The 22,377-nt window shown below is 44.2% G+C and overlaps 1 protein-coding gene across 1 annotated transcript; it reads right to left on the bottom strand.

Moving 5' to 3' along the window:
* Positions 1-646: 646 nt before the first annotated feature.
* Positions 647-16,249, bottom strand: LOC120433186 (M protein, serotype 2.1-like). Its single transcript, XM_039599054.1, has 11 exons — positions 16,200-16,249; positions 13,436-13,600; positions 4,226-4,326; positions 3,966-4,076; positions 3,568-3,680; positions 3,180-3,296; positions 2,695-2,808; positions 2,403-2,519; positions 2,022-2,135; positions 1,764-1,880; positions 647-1,136 (listed from the first exon to the last, which is right to left on the bottom strand). The coding sequence occupies exons 5-10, from the start codon at positions 3,592-3,594 to the stop codon at positions 1,794-1,796; spliced, it is 576 nt and encodes a 191-aa protein (XP_039454988.1). The 5' UTR covers positions 3,595-3,680; positions 3,966-4,076; positions 4,226-4,326; positions 13,436-13,600; positions 16,200-16,249; the 3' UTR covers positions 647-1,136; positions 1,764-1,793.
* Between the last annotated feature and the right edge of the window lie 6,128 nt (positions 16,250-22,377).

Below are 22,377 nucleotides of genomic sequence, written 5' to 3'. Positions count from 1 at the left end.
TTGGGATAAAAGTTTGTGGCGGAGGTGTGGTCCTGGGCGCGGCTGCAGGGGAGGAGTGGTGCAGTGAGCTCAACGGGGCGGTGCTGGAGAGGCAGGTGAGAACAGCTGATGGCATTTGGGCTGATGACGGTTTTACTTCCCCTTTTTTAGTGAGACGGGAGAGGAGCGGAGGGGAAGCTGGGATCAGCTGAGACGGGAGCTGTCCAGACGGCGGACTGTCAAAACTAATAACAAAAGCTCAGAATAAACGTTGCATCTGCAATAACGTACCGTGTGTGTCTGTGTGTGTGTGTGTGTACGGGGGAAAGTGCCTCCTACAAAGTTATTGAATAGTTTTGGAATAAAGTGACAAAATTGTGAACGATTAAAATATTCCAAGAGCTCAACTTAGTTCATCTAAACATGTTTCAATCACATTTTCTGAACACAAAATGCACAGGTTTACTGAATATGAAAAAGTTGTGTTGATTTAAGTCAGTTTTTAAAGTTTATGCCAACGCAAAACAATTGTGTGCAACCAATTACACTATTCAATTAAATAAATCCAACATGTTCTTTTTTTCTGTGTAGTTTACACAAAGACTGGATCTCTTTTAGTCACAGTTTCCTCCACAGATGTGAGATGCTGTCATAGGTTTATCTGCTGCTGTCTTTGGCTGAATAAAAGATGATATACACACAAAAACCAAGCGGTTAAAGTTTTATTTTACCAATATGATCTGTAAATCATTTGCTGTATTTTTCATATTTTAGTGTGAATCTAAAAAAAAAAACACTCTTGGCTCACTATAAATTTCCAGTTTTCTTTCGCAGAGTTTGTGCTTTAGTGCTGTGATAATATGACACATACAGAGAAAACAAGACAAAGAGAGGTTTGGGAACAAAGAGGAAACAATCTGAGCATTTTAGATCCAGACTACACGAACCATATCCACAGCCTATGACATTGTACTTATGTACTCGACTCATACAGACTCAGGACTATAAAATGAATCTTTAACTATTTTACAAATATACACATGTTAAGTAAATCCCATTTCCAACTCCCGTTTCAGGACCCCCATTTGTTACTCAGCTTCCTCCCTCCTCTGTTCATCTTTTACCTGCTGCTGGACTTCAGTTACTTTATGTTCAAGCTTGGAAGAGAGAGAAGGGAATATAAGAAATGAGGTTAATCTGTAATGAACGGCAACACAAGTTAAAGCAGAGAATATTTATTTGCAGAGCAGTCTCCCCCTGCTGGTCATAGAGGTTGAACAAACTTTGCTCCATTAGCTTCACTTTTCACATCCAGACCAATAAAAAATAAAAATAATGTGTCAAATGCAATTTGCCAAAATTAGCTGCATCTCTTGCTACACGCAGCCACTTTTAGTAGTAGTATAGATTAGTAATAAACTGAACTGAACACATGTAAATGAGGTGGGACCCACAATGTGCATCAATGGCTGTGAGGCAGAAAATGGGGAAAACAAAATAAAAACAAAAATCTCATCAACGATGACTTACTGAGGATGAATTAATCACTAAAAGCAACTTCATTAAAGGATAAGTCAAATTAGAGTATGTATGTGTACACTGTGTATTAACAAATATAAAACTGATATATTCCAATGCAATTTATCAGAAAATGATTAAAATCATATTATAGATAGTTTGATGAATTTCCAATGTAAAGTTTAGGTTATTTGAATAAATTTGTCCTTTAATGAAAAATCAGTAATGAAGGCCTTGACGAATGCAGTTAAATTAAAGATATGAACCTTTATGTCTTTGGTCTCAAGCTCCTTCATTCAGGATTTCAGGGCCATCTCAGCATCCTGCCTCCTCTGCTTCTCTTTCCCAAGCCTCTGCTGTAATTTAGCTACTTCCTCATTCAACTGGGAGGAGAGAGAAAAAGGTAAAGGTACATTTATAAGAGTTCTGCATGCAATATAATTACATACAATAAAGTTGTAATGAGAAAAAATGCATGCCAACTTTTTTATTGTGAAAATAAATCTAAGGAACAAAATATGAACCTCTTTCTTTTCGGCTTCAAGCTTCCAATTTATGGTCTGCAGCTTCTTCTCATCTCGTTCTCTTCTATTTTTCTGAGCACGGAGCTCCAAGAGTTCAGCCTCTTTTTCTTTTAACTCAGGGGAAAGAGAAACAATGGACACATTTATCTGAACAAATCAAATATTAAATATTTAACCTGATTATTTTAGTTTATGCAATTAGTGTAAACATAAACAGAAATTGAATAGAGACAGTGATTTCCAGAAAAAAACTGCAGATAAAATATATTATCTTCAAAAATGTTGGTATTTGGAGTAAAATTCAAACCTGAATGCATAAAATAAAGGATATAAGGTAATAGGTTAATGTAATAATAAAAAGAAACGTGAAAATGAAATTACCTCTTTATCGTTGGTCTCCAGCTTTGTTTTCAGGGATTGCACTTCCATCTCAGTATCCCTCCTCATCCGCTTCTCTTTATAAAGCAGATGCTGCAGTTTTGATACTTCATCATTCAGCTGAGAAGGCAGAAAAAATTTAAAGCTGTGGTGGTTTCAGGCTGCTTAATGTTTTCATAGAAATGTTTTAACCACTATCTGCTGTGTGTGTTCTGTGAATAAGAGTACTCACTTTGAATGATTCTAAGTGACCTCAAACCATCGGCTTCTTCATCGTAAGTAATGAAAAATTCACCTCTTTATTCTTTGCTTCAAGCTTCCTCTGTGTGGTCTGTAGATCCTTCTCATCTGCCCACCTCTTAACTTTCTCAGCACGGAGCTCAAGAACTTCATCCTCTAGATCTTTGACCTTGGAGAAAAGGAAAACATCAGAGTCATTCTTACTAAAAGGGAAAAGTTTCTGTGATGTACTGCGTAGGTTATCTATCTGTTCGGTTCAACTATGATAGGGAACATATTTACCAACCAAAATGATGGAATAAAGCTGGTATTGTGTTCAGATTTGAGACAAAATTGCAGTGACCGTCAAAAAAGATGAAAAAAATAAAGAACAATTTCATATAAAATTTCATATATAAAAATATATGGAGAACTGAGACAGTCACGCCCAGAGAGAAATTATAACTGATTAATAAAGCATGAGTTAAAACACAATCAATATAACAGAATATATTGTGCAATGGTAAATAATACCAAAAATCAAAAACTGAAGTAAATAACCTTTGTACTGTTGGTTTCCAGCTCTTTCTTCAGTGTCTCTACAGTTATCTCAGCATCCTTCTTCGTCTGCTGCTGTTCCCTGAGCTGATGTTGAACTTCAGCTAGTTTATCATTTAGCTGTGAGGAGAGGGAACAGATATGAAAGGTATCTTTTCAAGAGTTTTCAATCTCTACTTTTTAAATTATATTTTAACATTTTAGGGGACTACAGATTTTAATATGGTTTGAAAACACATCAGATCTCAGTGGAAGAAAAAAAAAACTCATGTTGGATGTATAGATATAATAAAAAGAATGTCAGTGGTCTCATGTCAACAGGCCCTATCTTAGCTTGAAAGCTTCATAGTACTAAAATGGTAAAAAAAAAAAAAAAAAAAAAATCATGTACCTCTTTATTCTTGTCCTCAATTCTCATCTTCACGGTTTGCAGTTCCTTCTCATTTTCTGTGCTCCTATTTTCTCAGCACGGAGCTTCATGACTTCATCAGTTTTGTCTTTTAACTTTGGCAAAAGGAAACATTATTTCAAAATGAGAAATATTTGAGTTGACTGTGAAGTGAAGTGAAGAAAGCTCTCTAAAAGCCAGGCTGTGTATGAACACGCATTCATGTTGACGCTATAAACACTGGCAACAATCTTAGAACTGGAAAAAAGCTAAATGTTGTTGTTTCCTCTTTTTGAAGGATGTTGATGGACTCACATAAAAGTATTCAGTATTCAGTGCATTGAGATATAACTTGATATCAAACTGAATGTACAGAGCTAAAAGAAATAAAAGACAAAAACCTCTGATTTGCTGTCCTCGAGCTCTGTCTTCAGGGTCTGCAGGTCTTTTTCCAGCGATTCATTCTTAGAGCAGAGTGATTGGACCCTGTCTAAGTCTACATTTTCCTCCAACTGAAAAATATATGAAGAACCATGTTGTTGTATTAAGCTTAAAACGTCATATAAGTCCCTTGAGATGGCATGCATTGTAATCTACCACAAACTTAATGGAACAGTGCTGATATTGTATGTGGAAGTTTATGTTTGTATTTGAGAATTACTTTCTCCATCCTCTTGATAGCAAGGGTAAGCTTGGTGAACTTCCGTTGTGACTCATCCATCCTTTTAGCGTGTCATTTCTCAGCCACTCAAGTCTCTCCAGCTAAAAAAAAAACAAACACAGTGGATCAATATTACATTAGTTATACTGGTCATACTGGTTGTTATCCATCCATCTTCTTCTGCTCATCCAGGCTTGTGGAATGAGGGCAGCAGTGTAAGCAAGAAAACTTACGGTGCGTACACACCAAACGCGAAAGAGGCGGCCAGAGCGTCAGGTTCACATGTAAAGTCAATGGAAAGAGCACGATGACACGCGATTGCGCATCCGGCGAAAATGCGGAGGCAGATTTGCGTCGGGAAAACGCCAAAACCCGTGAAACGCGCGTCAGTGTACCGCGTGGGGCGCGTGTGACTCGCGAAAGAAAACCACGCGCGTCAGATTGTGTGTTGCATTTTGTGCACACGCTCGAGTTGGAAAATATGAACTCCGGCGTCAAATCGCGCCCCGACAACCAATCAGGAGGCCGGTGACGTGGCTGTAACCAGGTCACAGGGGCAGATCAAACCATAGCCCTTCATTCTTCATTCAGTATGGAGGAGAAGCTCATCACTGCAGTGGCTAATCACCCAGAGCTGTATGATGCCAGCTGCTACTTCTACCGAGACAGGATTATTAAAAAGGACCGAGCTTGGAGGCACAGAAGTGAGGAGATCGGGCAACCTGGTAAATTCATTCATTCTCCTTTTTAATTTTCAGACTGACCCGATGAAGCCGCGCAAAAGCTAGCAAGCCCGCCTACTGTCCCGCTATTTTCCCACTGATGTACAAATACCTTTCTGCTTTTAGCCTGTTATGCATGTTGTCATATAGGAATATAGTTTATTAATAAACAGCACACAGTGGTCCCGCTCATCCGTCACTGCCTCGCTTTTTCGCTGATTTTGTATTGCACAGTACAGCATTGCATTCTGCAGCCTGATTGACAAATCTCCTCCGTGTCGTGTCTCCTGTGCTTGGCAAATTTATCATGTTTTGTTTTGATAACCATCACGTCCAATAGATAAAACAGCACAAAAACACCCATAACTATGACCCTCATTCGGAAATAGACACCTGCACCGCGAGGGAAAAAGGCGCATGAAAGTGGCAGATGAAGACAAAACGCGACATAATAATACTTTTACGTTTTGCAATCTACAAAGGTTTGCACTTTGAGAATCAACTTGTGAGAACTGTGAGTAATGTTCATGTGTGTGGGGAAAAAGTGTATAAAGTGTGTGGCGAGGGGCTAGTTATTCTGACAACCCCTGCTGCAATAAATGAGGGACCACTGTATATACTTTCTCTATGATTATTGTATTCAACCTGTTAACATTTAATATTGTCTTGATAGAACCAGCTGATTCTGCAGCAGAGCATCCCCTGTTGCTTCTCCTTGCTCCCCAGTCCCTGAGCTCCTGCTGCTGCACCCACAGGTATGTAATTGTAGCATCAGATGTACAGCACGCACTGATAGCTTTTTACTCGGTGGGATTCCCTTGTGATCACTTTACTAAATGTCAACAACCAATCTGATTATATCCTGTTTTGTTTTTTCAATGTTGAAATGAAAATCTAGCATCAGCCTTCTCTTTTCCTTGTGTTTTGTGCTGTTTTACAGGCCCAGAGAGGAGGACAGCTCCGAGGCAGATGAGGGACTGGTCCCAGGACGGTCCATCGGCGGTGGAGCTGGCCATCCTGGTGTCCCTGAAGAGGCCACGCCAGTCTCCAATGGAGCATTTCCTCCTCAGCCTTGTTCCTGCTCTGGAGAGCAGCTGGGTCCTTTTTATTCCTGTCTCTCTGTAAATACTTATATTATATTTATGTTTAATGTTTTTCTGTTTGAGAATTTTAATATTATTTCAAATAAATTTTTATAATGACTAATGTCTCAGTTCTACTACACAGCAAATGTTGGCACACGACTTGACACATGTAGAATTTATTTCATATTATACTGTAGCGGCCCAGGGCTGTTCGGGGATTTGTTATGGACATTTATGTTTGTTATTGCAGTTATGTTTATGTTGTTGCTATGGTTACAGGTGACGCTCCCTCTCCGACGGTGTGTTTTCGGGTGAGGGAGCGCCTTTTTTTGTTGTTGTTGTTGTTGCGCGGAGGAGCAGAGGGCTCGCGCCAGTGTTGCTCCCAAGAGCTAAATAAAGCGGGTGCTCGAAGAAACCTCCGTCTCCTCCGTTTCCTGAGCTCGCCACATTGGTGTCAGAAGTGGGATTAGCTCACCCTCGCCGGAATGGAGAGAGACATTCGGAGGCTAGAGCAAGCTATCGAGGAAAACATTACTCGCCTGAGAAGCTGGCGATCGAGGAGAGAGGAAGCTAGCGGCCATGTAAGTCCCCCGACGGGTCCCGACGGCACGAGTGCACCGCGACGGCGGCCCGCCGCGACCGATGCTAGGGCAATGCTTGATGGGCTGCCTCCTTCGGCCGACACACCGGGCCCCCGACAGCGAGCAGTGACGCCTGCAACGCCAGCTAAGGTACCGAAGTATAACGGGCTAACCCGCTAGAGCCCTACCTCTCACAAGTACGGCTAGCCGCGAGACATAATGGCTGGAGTGACAGCGAGGCTGCTACACACTTAGCGCTAGCATTGGAAGGAGATGCATTGCGGGTACTCCTTGACCTAGCCGCGTCAGAACAGCATGAGCTCCAGGCCCTCACCATAGCACTCGAGAGGCGATTTGGGCAGCGGCACTCCACTGATCAGAGCAGGGAGCAGCTGACCAACCGGAGCCGTAGGCCGGGGGAGAGCCTGGGCACCTTTGCAGCGGATGTGTTGCTGTATGCTCGTCGTGGCTACCCAGAGTTCCCCGCAGCAGCCCGTGAGGAGCTTAGCCTGCATGCTTTCCTGCGTGGACTTTTTCCAGAGCGACTGCGCCAACACGTCCGCCTGGCCATGCCTCAGACTCTCAGTGAGGCGCTCCTTCAGGCTGAAAGGGCCGAGCTGGTGCTCACCTCGCCACCTAACCAGCAGGTGCACCCCCCGAACTACCCTCAAATCAGAGCCGCAGACTGCGACGGGGAGGGGGTGGTCGCGGAGATATGCCAGCTGCAGCCCTCGGTGCCTCGGAGGCGTCGTCGTCGTCGTCGTCCCACCGACCGCTGTTACCGGTGCGATGAGCCTGGCCACGTGGCGCGTGACTGCCCAGCACCTGCCCCGACGGCCAGAACCACGAAGCCACAGGGAAACGGGGTGGGAGCGGTGTAGTGAGGGGACCACCGCCCCAGTTTCCTGCCCCCCTCCAAGGACGATGCACGGTGGTGGGCCGGGTTGGGCACCTCAAGGGACTCTACCTGAGCTGCTGCGTTGAGGGCCAGCCATGCCGGGCCCTGGTGGACACGGGGTCTACCATCTCCCTGATACGACCTGGCGTGCTTCCTGGAACGTCCGGGTCGTTGGTCGAGGGTTGGTCGCCCACCGACACCCAGCTGATGACAGTGACGGGGGAGAGAGCTGATATGCGGGGGAAGAAACCGTTGCGGATCCGAGTGAAGGATCTGGAGCTGATTCACGACTTCTGGCTTGCTGACATTCAAGACCAGTGCATCGTCGGCCTGGATCTGCTGACCCGCTGGGGGGCCTGCGTCGACACCGCAAAGCGGGCTATCACTCTTGGCACCGAGACTCTTGCCCTCCAGTGCGGTCAAAAGCAGGGAGCGGAGGGAACCCGAGCCAGACGAGACAGGCGTCGGGCGGCTGCCGCTCAGCAGATTTCGGGTGCCGGTGGCTCTGGGTCATCTCTACGCACCTCAGCCCCGGCCTCTCAACCCGATAAATCTCCCTCGACCGAGACAACCGAGGCTGTTGGTGACCTGTGGCAGCGCAGCAGCGTAGGTCTCAACGTTGACCAGCGCCAGCGGTTGAGGTGCCTCCTGGACGAGAATGTGGACATCTTTGCCGCCAGTGACAAAGACTGCAGGCAGACGGGGCTGGTCCAGCACACCATCGACACCGGCTCCGCTCAACCCATCCGTCTGCGCCACACGGCTGCCCCTCTCCAAACGGCAGGTGGCAGAGGAAAAGATCCGCGAGATGGCTGCGGCTGGGGTGATCGAGCCGTCCAACAGCCCATGGGCGGCACCCGTGGTCCTGGTGGGGAAGAAGGACGGCAGCCCGAGGTTCTGCGTGGATTTTCGCCGTCTCAATGCAGTCACCAAGAAGGACTCGCACCGCCCACGGATCGACGAGGCCCTGGATTACGTCACCGGCTCCAGCTGGTTCAGCTCCCTCGACCCACGCAGCGGCTACTGGCAGGTGGAGCTAGCCCCGAAGCAAGGCCTAAGACTGCATTCACCATTGGACAGGGGCTGTGGCAGTTCAGGGTCATGCCATTTGGGCTCTGCAATGCGCCAGCGACGTTTGAGAGGCTGATGGAGAGGGTGCTCGTGAACATCCCTCGTAGCCGCTGTGTTGTGTACCTGGATGACCTGTTGGTACACGGTGGTGACTTTGACAGTGCACTGTCCCACCTGAGCGAGGTCTTGGTGCCATCCGTCAAGCTGGGCTGCGGCTCAACCCTGCAAAGTGCCGGCTGTTGACAAGGGAGACTACGTTCTTAGGCCATGTGATCAGCGCTCAGGGTATCGCCACCGATCCCGCAAAGGTGGCTGCGGTCCGGGATTGGCCGACTCCCTCGAACGTCAAAGAACTGCGGAGCTTCCTGGGCCTAGCCTCCTACTACCGTCGGTTCATTAAGGGGTTCGCGACGACAGCCAGCCCCCTCCACCGCTTGACCGACAAGGGCCAGCCGTTTGGCTGGGGTGATGCCTGCGCTGCGGCCTTCGCACAGTTGAAGGAGGCCCTCACCAGAGCCCCAGTCCTGGCCTACCCCGATGCCCGGCAACCCTTCATTGTGGACACTGATGCTAGCAATGTAGGAGTTGGGGCGGTCCTTTCCCAGCAGGACGATGCTGGAGAGCAGTGGTGGCGCATTTCAGCCGAGCTCTGGGGCGAGCCGAGAGGAACTACTGTGTGACCCGGCGGGAGCTGCTGGCTGTGGTGCTAGCGGTGCGGCACTTCCGGCCATATCTGCACGGTTGCCGGTTCCTCCTGCGCACCGACCATGCATCCCTGACTTGGCTCCTGAACTTCAAACACCCGGAGGGTCAGGTGGCCCGCTGGCTGGAGGTCCTTCAGGGTTACGACTTTGAGATCCAGCATCGGGCAGGTCGACAGCATGGCAACGCTGATGCCCTCTCCAGAAGGCCCTGCATGGCCGTCGAGTGTCGCTACTGTCTGCGACAGGAGGAACGGGCCCAGGAGGCGCTGGGGGTGGCTGCTGCTCAGGCCACGGCCAGCGGAGGGGGGTGGCTTCCATTGACCCCGCAGCAGCTGAAGCGGGAGCAGGAGGCCGATGCAACGTTGGTGCAGGTGGGGCCTGGCTGGAGGTGGCGCGAACGCCCGACTGGACGGGGTGTCGGGGCAGGAGCCCCAAGTGAAGGCCTACTACTCCCAGTACAACAACCTGGAGACCCACGACGGCCTCCTGTACCGGAGATGGCGGGCCCCCGGGCAGGGCAGGGATCTCCTGCAGCTGTTGGTGCCTCGGTCGCTGCGGTCGCAGGTGCTCGAGCTCGTCCATGGCTCGGTGGGGGCCGGCCACTATGGGAACGCCAAAACTCTCCGCCGTCTCAGAGGACGGTTCTACTGGCCTGGTTGTCGACGGGATGTGGAACTTCACGTGCACTGCTGTGACACCTGCAAGGCACAGAAGGGCCCAACTCAACGCTCCACTGCCCCCCTTCAGCAGTACCTGGTGGGGGCCCCGATGGAGCGAGTGGGAGTGGACGTCCTAGGGCCTTTCCCTGTTACGGAGTCAGGGAACCGGTACGTGTTGGTGGCCATGGATTATTTCACAAAGTGGCCGGAGGCCTACGCTGTGCCGGACCAGAGTGCATCGACGACGGCGGAGACGCTGGTGGAGGAGATGTTCACCCGTTTTGGGGTCCCTGCTGAGCTCCACAGTGACCAGGGGCGTAACTTCGAATCGAAGGTCTTCGGGGAGATCTGTCGGCGGCTGGGGGTGGAGAAGACGAGGACCACACCGCTTCACCCGCAAAGCGACGGCTTGGTCGAGCGCTTTAACCGCACGCTGGCCACCCAGCTCGCCATTCTCACCAGCCGCCACCAGCGGGATTGGGACCGACATCTGCCCCTGGTCCTTTGGTCGTATCGGACTGCGGTTCAGGAGTCCAGCCAGTGCACACCTGCCGCTTTGATGTTTGGACGGGAGCTCCGGACGCCCGTGGATCTGGTGTTCGGGTCCCCCCCTGAGCCGGAGATTGACGGCGGGCCGGAGATGGACTACTACAGGAGGCTGAGGGAGCGGCTGCAGGTGGTTCATGACTACACCCGCCAGGCCCAGGCCAGCGCCGGAGTACGACAGAAAAGGGCCTACGACACTAAGTGCCGGGGGGGGGCTTTCGTGCCTGGCGACAAGGTTTGGGTGTACTGCCCGTTTCGCAAGAGAGTGTCCCCAAGCTCTGCAGTCACTGGCAAGGGCGGCGGAGGTCGTGGAGCGGCTAACAGAAGTGGTGTACCGTGTTCGCATGCGGGCCGGGCGCCTGGTGGTGTTGCACCAGGACAGACTCTCGCCATATCGACCGCTTCGCTCCGGCGGATGCCGGGCAGGGATGCTGGCAGCGCCCATGTTCTGACCCGAGTGACTCTTCCCCGCCTGTCGAGACCGGCGGTGCGCCAGAAGAAGGCACGGGGCATTTGCAGGACTTTGTGTTGGGTAATGGGGTTGTCGGGGACCGACTGACCCCTTAGGTGGGGCTATGTAGCGCCCAGGGCTGTTCGGGATTTGTTATGGACATTTATGTTTGTTATTGCAGTTATGTTTATGTTGTTGCTATGGTTATAGGTGACGCTCCCTCTCCGACGGTGTGTTTCCGGGTGAGGGGCTTTTTTGTGTTGTTGTTGTTGTTGCTGCTGAGCGGAGAGGGCTCACGCCAGTGTTGCTCCCCAAGAGCTAAATAAACGGGTGCTCCCGAAGAAACCTCCGTCTCCTCCGTTTCCTGAGCTCGCCACAATACTAATGACAAAATATAGTAATACAGTGGGATGCAAAGGTTTGGGCAACCTTGTTAATAGCCAGTATTTTCCTGTATCAATCGTTGGTTGTTACAATAACAAATGTCAGTTAAATATATCATACAGGAGACACACACAGTGATATTTGAGAAGTGAAAAGAAGTTTACTGGATTTACAGAAAGTGCAATAATTGTTTAAACAAAATCAAGCAGGTGCATAAATTTGGGCACCACAAAAAAAAGAAATGAAATAAATATTTAGTGTATATCAATGTGTGTGTCTCCTATGTGATATATGGGGGGGCCTTCGTCTGGACATCCTCCCCCTCCAGAGCTCCACAGCAGAGAGGGAAGTTCCAGCGCTCCTGGAATCCCTCTGTGATGGACCGCCAGTCTCCAGGTGAAGGCACAGCCATGAAGTCGTCCACTAGACAGTCCCAGATGGCCGTCGCTACCTGGGGGGTGATCTGGCACACCGTGGACACACCGACTCTGAAACTGAACGCGATGGTCCTGAAGGAGTCCCCGGTGGCAAGGGACCTGGACAAAATTGTTCAAAATTAGTATTATGTGTACTGCAGTTACAAAATACATTATTCAAATTCCAAAATACTTTTGTGATGTCAGATTTAAATTACAAAACAAATCTTACATAAAACATTTTGTAATTACAAGGATAATTACATAATATATATTAGATATAATATAAAACAGTTGTTTCGTTTTAACTTTAACATATCATAATATGATTGGTAGCAACTTTTACCACTACAGTGAGCCAATCACTTATAATTCCTAAACATGTGAATCAGGTAGGAATGAAGTAAGACATTAATAGAAATAAAGAGTTGTATGTTGACATGTAGCCCTTTCCTTGCTTAAATCATTGTTAATATTTTTGAAAAATTAACCTGTGATAAGACAGCATATCAAGATAGAATATGCTAGATAGAACCATATAACTAAAGATGAACCAAACTGTTCACAATTTTATCAAGCTCTCAGTTTTAAGAAAGGCTGGTGACCCCTGTTATAGAGTCTGACAGCTGCAAGGATTATATACAAATATTCAACTATACCAGAATTAAACCAGGTCTAAATAAAAAAAGGAGAGTATCACTACAAAGATTACCAACAGTGGTCCTCATACCACAGTGTGATATCAGCAAACACCGAGAGCATACACTGATAGACACCACAGCCATGCTATCATTGCAAACACTGATAACAGCATAAATCAAATTAAATCGGGACTTGATGAGAACTGTCGAGTATCACTAGAATTATTATAAACAGTCGTCTCCATACCACAGTTTGCTATCGGTAAACACCGACGGCATTCACTGATAGCATACTACAGCCATGTTAGCAGTGTATAAACGGATGGTTTAGCATACATTAGCACAGGTATCAATAACGGACTACCGTTTTAAACACTTTTACTAACCGCAGGCAGATGGACAGGCGCTCTGCAGGTGGGATTGAGCGCCTGTAGTTGGTGTCTAGGCGGGCGATTCTGGGACCGACGCGGGAAAGCAGGTCCTCAAACTGGCCGGGTGACATACGGTGGTATCGCTGGAATCGGCCGTCATCTAGGCGCAGCTCCTGGAGCAAATGGTGAAACTCACCAAACTGCTCACGCCTCTGGAGGAGCTGATGGACCCAGGTACGGCGAGGACGTCCTTAACGCCGCTGCTCTGCTCTCCACAGTAAATAGAGAAGGGAGACTCTCTCTCCAAGCTCTAGTTCGACAGCTGCCATCTTGCACAGATACCATCTGGCACACCTTCCTCCCACATCCCTCCCACATTTCCGGTTCACGCGCGTGGAAAGATGTAATTTTGAGGCGCGGTGGATTTTTCCTGGACACGCGTTGAGGTGCGAATGTGCACCCTGACATTAGGGGCGTTTGGGCGTTTTCGCTCGCCTCTTTCGCGTCCGGTGTGAACGCACCGTTAGACCTCCTTCTTCCCAGCCCCCTGCTTCAGCTCTGGGGGAACATCGAGCAGTTTCCAAGCTGGTAGAGACATGTAGTCTCTGCACTGTCTCCTGGATCTGCCCTGGGCTCTCCTTCCTGATCTGAACAATGCTTTAATTTGTTATACAAAATTACCTGAGTCTTGAGCTCCTCAATCTCCTCATCCTTGCTCTTGAGTTCAGCTTCAGTCTTGTGCAACTGCTGGACTGTCTGCAGGATTTCATTCTGTTCATTCTCATCCTGCAGCATTGGAACTTCAACTTTTATATCTTTCCTTGGAGACTCACTTACAGGCATCTCCTTTTATTGAAGGATATGTGATTGAAAGAAAAATTAAAAATGAAATGTTTGGTCATATTATTTTAGTACTGTGTTTATTTGGTTAACACAAATATACAACATGTTATATGGATTATTAATAACTGAAACCAATATGAATGTTACTGGAGCTCAATCAATGTCTATAAGGGAAGATAAATAAATATCTTATCTTATAATATCTTTCGCGTTCACCTCATTGATTTTGCTGTCCTTCATATTTATCTCATTTGTCTGGACCTCATTGGCCTCGATTTCATTTGTCTTCACATCATTCATCTTCATCTCATTCATCACCTCATTAATCTTGACCTTATTTATTGTCTTTGCCCCATTTCTTTCAATCTCATTCATCTTCACCTCATTCGTGTTCACTTGCTTTTCCGCTTCCTTCCGAGGTTCCCGGTTCTTGTCTTCCCCATCTGTCTGGTCCATAGCTTTATTTGCTTTAGTCTAAGTGAGAAATAGACTTTGAGAAGTCATCTTAAAAGGTAAGTTTAGCTCAGCACAACAACAGTGAAAATCTTGGGTACACAATAATAAAGACAAATGATTTAAAGAGTTTCTCTTGATGATAAAAATTGACATTGAATTAATATTTTTTTGAGAATACACAAATAGCTTTGCTGTAAAAAATTAAATACTTAAATTTAATACTTGATTGTGTAGAAATTCTGAAATGTTTGGGGGATAAATAAATATCAGACGCTGTTTAAAAACGATCAGTATTTGCTTGTTCATATATGACCAGGCAGGTGTAAAACTCAGATAAGTGCAAACCACATTTTCATGGCTGCTCAGCAAAAAATTGGTGAGTGTTTGCAAACAATTTGGCATATTCTATGCAAAATGCAGGTGATTTTCACAGTCTGATAGAAAACAAAGCAGCAAGGAAGTTATCAGTCCACCACCAATAGTTCTTTGAGACCAGTTCCACTAAGGGGACTGCTGGCAACCTCCAACAACCACCAAACCATGCAGAGAACGTACATTTTTTCCTTGCAACTTGTGTTTGCCAGGAGTTAGCAACCAGTCCCTATAAGGCTTTTTGAGTGAGGTCTCAATCTCATTAGCTCCCTCAGTCTCCATCTGCTAGAGCTCTGATTTCCTTTTCTTCTTTGTATTTTGTTCTTTTACCATAAGCATGACTTCAGGTGCTTCCTCTTAGTTTTTCCTGAACATTTCTCCTCTATCTTCAAATCCTTTGCCCCTAAGCTTTGTGCTCCCTCGCTCTCAATTGGATGAGCCGTGGTGTCTGGCTCCATCAATGAAGCGCCTTGAGGCGACTTTTGTTGTGATTTGGCGCTATATAAAAAAAATTGAATTGAATTAAATTGAATTAAGCTCCAAACTATTGGAACACTTCCTGTTACTGAAATCCCTCTCCAAACCAGAAATCACACCAGAAAGATGCTGGTCTCTGCCTCTGTCCTGGCATGCAAATGGGTCCCCCATTCACCCTACTAATCATATTTCCCTTCTGCAAGTAACTGTATAAATAAATTCTGTTTTCTGCAAGTCTGTGCCTATGATCAGCGAAACACTCAATGTAAATGTGTTTACACAAAGCTTTCTCAGCTTTGTGTTTCTGATTCATTTCTGACTGAACTTCTTTGTTATTCAGATTAGACTTTACTTCTGAACCAAGTGGCTGACTGACTGTTTCCTTCTCCTTGGAAGCAGATAAGAACCATGTTTATTGTGTAGTTTCGGGTTTGGTTTCATTATCTGATTCACCTGAGCTCAAATATTTGCTGACTTCCTCTCAGCTGAAAGATGAGAATGTTAAAATGCTCTTCCTTCTTTCACAAAAACATAATAATTAGGTTGGTAATTGTAAATTAGTAGCTTGTTTTGTCTTTTTACAACCTTAGTTTATCCAGGCAGTCTTGTACTTTACAACAACTCTAAAACCATAAGATTCTTATTAGATGAAATTAAGAAGTTATATTCTTCATAATCCTGTGTCAGATTAGAACTTTTTTACTATCTAGTTTTGTTTTTCTTTCCACTTAAACACAATAAGGACAAGAAAACCAAAAATGCACAAGTTCATCAGAAGGAGAAATTCTCTGAAAGGAAAAAATATGACATTTTAAAATGTCCTTCGTGTTTATGTGAAGTAAACACTGCAACTTTGTTTGTTTTATTTCCCGGTAAAAATATTGTTTAGCTAAGCTACAGAGAGCTATGTTTTTAACTGAAAAACAGAGTTAGCTCTTTTTTCTTTCTTTTTTAAACACATTAATCCTTCTAAAAAGGTCAAAATAACTCTCCTGAATAACCTTCTAAAACAACTGATTTAAACTTTAATGTCCACTTACTTGTTCTGACTGGGAATGCAAACCAGCTTTAAATATATTTCTTTTCTCTTTGAATCAAGAAAGATAATTACACTACAATGAAATACCTATACCTCCTTATTCTCTTTCAGTTTTTTTAAATAGTTTAAGTTTCAAAATAAAGCAAGTGACACGTAACAATAATTTGCTGTATTTCAGTTAACTTATAACTTAAGAGATGCATAAATAGACTATGTTTGCATTTTAAAATACCAAATAACAAAACAGTCAATATTTACCTCAGTGATCAAAAGTTGAATGTGCTCCCTTTAAGGTGAGTATGACTCTGTAACTTCTCCTTTATACACTGCTAACAGCTCTGTACACATGTGCTGAGGAAGTAGTTTTGGTTTACGTAAGTAGATTTTTTAAATGCTGGTTTCCTTTTAGTGTACATCAGAAAGAAACTACACTAGATGGCAGTGTTTTATATTCACCCGCTGCACATTAAAAGCTACACTTTGTTAGACCTTGCTATGTGAAAATGTTTGAACGAGTGCACCTTTACTTTTGTTTAGATTTGCACACAGAAGCTTGTCTGACAGAAATCAAGAACTTAAACAACACCGCATGAAATTATGATAGCCTATATCCACCACTAGAAGGAAACATATACATTATTATTGTGATGGAAACAAAAGAACGGCAAAGCAAAATAAATGTAAGAGACTTGATTGAAAGGTAAGGTCTTCAAGTTTATGAAACTCTGCTTATTTATCATGTGGCTAAATGAAATCTGAAACTCTAGCTCAGCTGACATCTACTCATCACCTGGTAGTGCTAACAGGTTAAGCCTGTTCTGTAGGGTTAAACACGCTAAAAAGATCTAGGTAAAAGTTGACATAAGAAATGCATTCACCATGTATGTTAGGATTGAAACACCCTAAAAATTTAATACATTTAAAACATTTTTTAGAAGAATCGGTTTACACTAATGATCAAGTCTAAGGTGCTTGGAAATAAAAGCTTATGATCAAGAGATCTGACAATGCAGCTAAGGAAGGCACAGGTAACAGCTGATACTACATACACGCAATACATACGCAAACCCATTAAATTAAAGATATAAAATAGTTACTTTCACAGAATGTTTATCCACATCTTCAGTTCTGTTTTTTAAAATTAATTTCTACTTTTTGACAGATGCTTTTTAAAGGCTGTGTATAGTTAATATCGTTAGGTTAATACTGTTTCTTTTTTCCCCTTTACTGAACAACAATGCCTAACATGTGACTGCAAAACTTCTTTAGCTCTCAGCGAAGGCGGTCGCACTTTTCTCCTCTCCTCTCCCTTATCTTCCCTGCTTAGCTTCTTATGTCCTTGTCTTGTGTTGTGTTTTTACTTACTTTTCCCTGGAACACTCTCTCACAGTCTGTTCTCTAAAACCTAAAAGAGGAATTATGGATTTGATCAACTGGTCTCTGAATGCAATTGACACCCCTTCAACGAGAAGTCTGGGCTCGGGTGAGCCTGACTGCTGGAGATATCTACCTATTCGGAACCATGGTAACAGGGTTCTTGCTGATCAGAGCTGGCTTGGCCCTGGCTTATCAAAGAATTAAGGAAGCGGAACCGGCTGTTCAAACCCCCACAAGGCTGCCTGCTGGGATTGAAATGATGGGACAAGGCGTGAGTTTCTCAAAATGGGCTCATTGAGTGAAGCACGGATAAGATCTTGGAGAACCGCACAGCTGCCGTGAATATTCAGAACAAGACCTCTGAGTGCAAACTGATTACATCTGGAGGGGCTCACTCGGAATAACACCTTTGAGCGAAATTGGATCACATCTTGGAGAAGCTCACTGCGGTCGTGAGTTCTCAGAACCTGCTCTTTGACCACAAGAATGACAACATCACGGAGCGTAAGTTTGGATAACACCATGGAGAAGCTCACGGCTCTCCAACAGGAGATTGAGAGACCAGTGTCGGACTGTTAGAACAGCTTTGAAATTCATATGAGTTGTTCGCACTAAAGTAAAAACCACCATCACTTCATGCGGAGACCCCTTTGGCGCCAGCTGCGGTCTCAAGGCTGGAGCTGAACAACAACACCCTGATAACGACTGTGTTGAGACTGTTCTTCCCATCCTATGCAAGGCCACCTGGGTTGGCTGGAAGACTGTTTACTTAGCCTGGCAGGGCGAAGGACTCTGTCTCAGCTGAACTCTGGACATACACACACACATACACATACACTGATATGCACACACTGATCCCCCCTCCCTTTCCAAATGCCTTCGATGCTTGTGCCCTACCGGGGAAGATGGCAGTCGACTGGACCAGCGCAGACATGCTGCAGGACCGGATGCGCTGTCTACACCGGCTCTCTCTCACCCTTTACCCGCCCCTGTTGCTTGTCTTGTGTTTCTATGGTGTGTTGATAGTCATGTGCTTTTTGTGCTGAGGTGTTTTTTTCTGTTATCAAACTGTTCTTCCACTAGGAGCTCAGTCTGAGTGGAGTTTTTTTCTCCTCCTCTCACCTCATGTTATGTATTTTCGCTGTATTTTTTCCTATCAGCCTACCTCTCTGACATGTCTCCCCAATGTGATGTTTGTGTAAAGTTGGTCAGAAGGTTCCTTTGTAAGTGCGCATGCGCCATTAGAGTGCTGCCTGCTGTAACCCTAATTTCCTTTGGGATTAATAAAGTATTCTGATTCTGATTCTGATATCCAACAGGCTCCAGCACTGGTACAGATTTTCACAAATCCTAGGGACACTAACTTTATTAACACTTCAGTCTTTTCACATCTTTGTCTGTACCAAATAAATAAATAAATAAATATGTCAATAATATACATTTAAAGCTGTTTTCTTCACCACCATGTTTTGCAGTAATAAAATATTACATGTTACGTACACACTATTTCCTGCTCATAATTAAAAACCCAAACAAAATGATCTGACTTTGTGTGTAAATGTGTATTTTTTTCTAAATACACATTTTGTACACTTTGACATGGCACACATGGCATTGGTCTCACCATCACCGAGATCACTCTTCTATTCTTTATTACAGTATGGTTCATTGACATGATCGGTTATAAATGTTTCAATGAGAAATAATTGAAATGGGAATGATAAGATGATTTTTAGTATCATCGTTTGCTAGGACAACATAAAGGGCCTCGGGGCTGTTGTGATTTCAGGTATTTGGTCACAAAGCAAACTGAAAAATGTATTTAAATGTTAACCTGATTAAAGCAGATGAAAACCAGGGGGTAACCAAAGCTAGCAAAGTGTTCAACTGCAACAGACCAAAGACTGGCCAACGGGCCAAGATTTTAACTGATAGGACCATATTAACAACACACCTAAAACAATGTCGACACACTGTGTGTGCAACACTATTCCCAAGACAGTATGTAAATTCAGAAAAAAAGTTTTACAAATCCAGAGGACATTTTGAATTCCAGATCATGAGGTTGTTTTGCTCCTTTAGGCCTTTTAAAAACTGTTTGTGACAAACAGGAAGATCTGACTGAGAAACCAGAGGAAACGACACACTCAATTGATTAGCAGGGATTTATCCTCTATTGTCCATTTTAATTCATTTCATTTAAATTTTATTTACATAGCGCCAGAGTAAAGTAACTTCCAAGATATAAATAATGTTATGCTTAATACATATTGAATGATGACCATAAAGTTATTAAGAATGTCTTTACTAAGGTCATAAATTAATTAAACGTAATTGCTTCCTCCTGACTTTTAGAAAAAAAGTGCAGTTCTGCATTAGCCTTTTTAGACCTAGAAGTTATACCAAGTTTAAAGCTAATGTATACTGTAATATACAGTAACTGACTACCAATCCCAGAACAAGGAAAAAAGAAGAAGGTTGCACTGCTAATGTGAATAGCACCGTGTATGACTCAGAGTACGAGAGAAAGATAAACTATTTTACACATAAAAAACAAGCAAATGTGTAAAAAGGTTTTAAGCATCATATACTTCCTTTCCAGCAAAAAGCTGAACTGTAGTGCTTCTGTTGTCTGGACCAACGCATTTAGTCATAGGAAAAAGAAAGTTTTTATGGGACTCTGGGCAGTATGCTGTCATGTGTTTGTACAATGTTTTTGCTGTTTTATTTGCCAAATGTACAGTTGTACTGTCATGGTCCTGAGTCTGAGGACTCGGTGTTTTGTGTTTCTTTATATTATTCTATATTCTTGTTTATTCTGCTTTGTCTTTTGTTTAGGTTTGCTATGTGTTAGTGTTTTTGTTTCATGCCTGCCTGTGTTCCCTCTGTCTGTCCATGGTGTCACTGTGTCCGCTCGTGAGTCTGCCTGTCAAGTTCAGTGTCCTGTCTGGTTCTGTGTCTGTTAGTTTCCTGTTTTATTCTGAAAGTTCATGTCTCATGTCAGTGTGTTCAGTTTTACCGCTCCCCTGTCTCGTTAGCCTAATTTCTCCCAGCTGTGTCTCCCTCCTGTTGCCCATTCCCTGATTACTCCCCTGTGTATTTAAGCCCTGTGTTTTGCTGTGCTCCCTGTTGCGTTGTCTGTTTAATTCCATGTCAGTCTGCATTACTCTGTGTAACCCGGTGTTTGTTCTGTGTCTCTCCGCCATCTTTTTCTGTGCATTTTGCTCCTCCTCCTGTGAGTGTTTGGTTTCAGTTTAGTTCTTTAGTTTTCCCCAGTTTAGGTTTGTTAACTCCCCGCTCTGCTCTTCCTGTTTTTGTCACCTTATCACCTCTGTAAATAAAAACTCACTCGCACCCCAGCCAGTGCCTGCATTTTGGATCCTTTTCTCAATACACCACACGACTGCTGCCCCAGCCGTGACATGTACATTGAGTCTAAACATCACCACTTTGGTCTCGTTCGTCCAAATGACATGTTTGGAGATAGTTTGTGGTTTGTTCAGATGCAACTTCCCAAAGCAAACCCATACAGTGTTCTACGTTTTAGCGGGAAGATACTTTCTTCTTTCAACCCTTCCAAACACAGTCATATTATTCATTTAGTAACTGAAGGTGAGTTTGCTTGGATGTCCTCGGGGGAAGATTGTATCATTTTATCAACACATACCCGAATGCTCCATAACTGCATTGGACCAAAGACTGACCAACAGACTAACTTTTATAGATGCTGTAACTCTTTCTGATAATCAGTCATCTGCACCTGGATGACAGTGACTCCCTAATTTCCTATGGAAACAGCAAGGATGTACTTTTCAAAGGACTGGATGGAGATCTGTCACAACTTTATTTTTACAACTGTGTATGTTCCCTCATCAGACAATTTAACTTTCAAGATTTTTAGTGAAATGTTTCCATTTTTCAGATCATGAAAACAGGGATATTCTTCTGGTAAAGGCCATATGTGTTTCACCCCACCGTGTCACATAAGGATAAATCTTGGGTCTAGGTAAGGCCTCAAGTGTGCCACAGTGAACACCAATCAAATCCACTACTGCTTGAACTGTACCAGTGACCTATGGCTGGCCTGAAGAGAGCATGGTTTTATTTGGTAACTGAAGTTAAAATTGGGAGCAAAGATCAGACAGATTTGTGGTAAACAGACACACAGCAACAACAAACTGTGTGTGCACTGTAGCATCAACTGGTTGATACTACACACCTTACAATATCTTGATGCATGCTCAATCATCCAGATAAGTAAATCCCCAAAGTTTGATTCTGTTCATCTGGATGCAGAGTTTTCAGTGGGAGAAACGTTTCATCACTCATCCAAGTGACTTCTTCAGTCTCAGCTGACTGCAGGTTTCCCCAAATCTCATAAACAGTACATTTGCAAATTCTCATGACCATTGATTAACCCAAATGCAAATGGTAATATAACCCTTGTGATGGGTTTCAACCCAATTTTTGTTAACCTCAACTCAACCTCAACCCAGTTATCCTAACCCAGTGCGCTGGGTCAAAACACTAACCCAACCCTGTTAAGTTGAAACAACCCAGCGTTTGCTCGGTTCATATTTGACCCAGCATTGGGTTACAAATTGGGTTATTTTTAACCCAAATTTCTTTAGGGTGTAGAATATTTTCATGGCATTATCAAATCAAAATAAAAAAAATAAACTCGGAGTTATAATTATGTAACATTTGGATCACTCTCAATATGTGTATAATAATAATAATAATATTTACTATGGCAGAAAAAAAACGGAACGAACAAACAAATTAGAAGAAAAAAAAGAGTGTTTCAAATGCATTTTGACAAAATTAGCTGGATGTCCTAAGCAGTCACTTTTTACAGTATGCAAGCTAGCAGGATTTATGGGTCATTCTGACCCACAATATTACTGTCTATGCCTAAGAAGTATAATACATGAAATAAACTGATGTACAAAAATAAGTAGTACAGATTAATAATTAACTGAATATATGTAAATGAGATGGGACCTACTATGTGTAAAAATGGCTGAGAGGCAGAAAATGGGGAAAACAAAATAAAAAC

The sequence above is a fragment of the Oreochromis aureus genome, linkage group 3 (genome assembly GCF_013358895.1).
Source record: "Oreochromis aureus strain Israel breed Guangdong linkage group 3, ZZ_aureus, whole genome shotgun sequence".
In the NCBI taxonomy this organism is placed as follows: Eukaryota; Metazoa; Chordata; class Actinopteri; order Cichliformes; family Cichlidae; genus Oreochromis; species Oreochromis aureus.
This window is presented reverse-complemented; position numbering and strand designations above follow the sequence as displayed.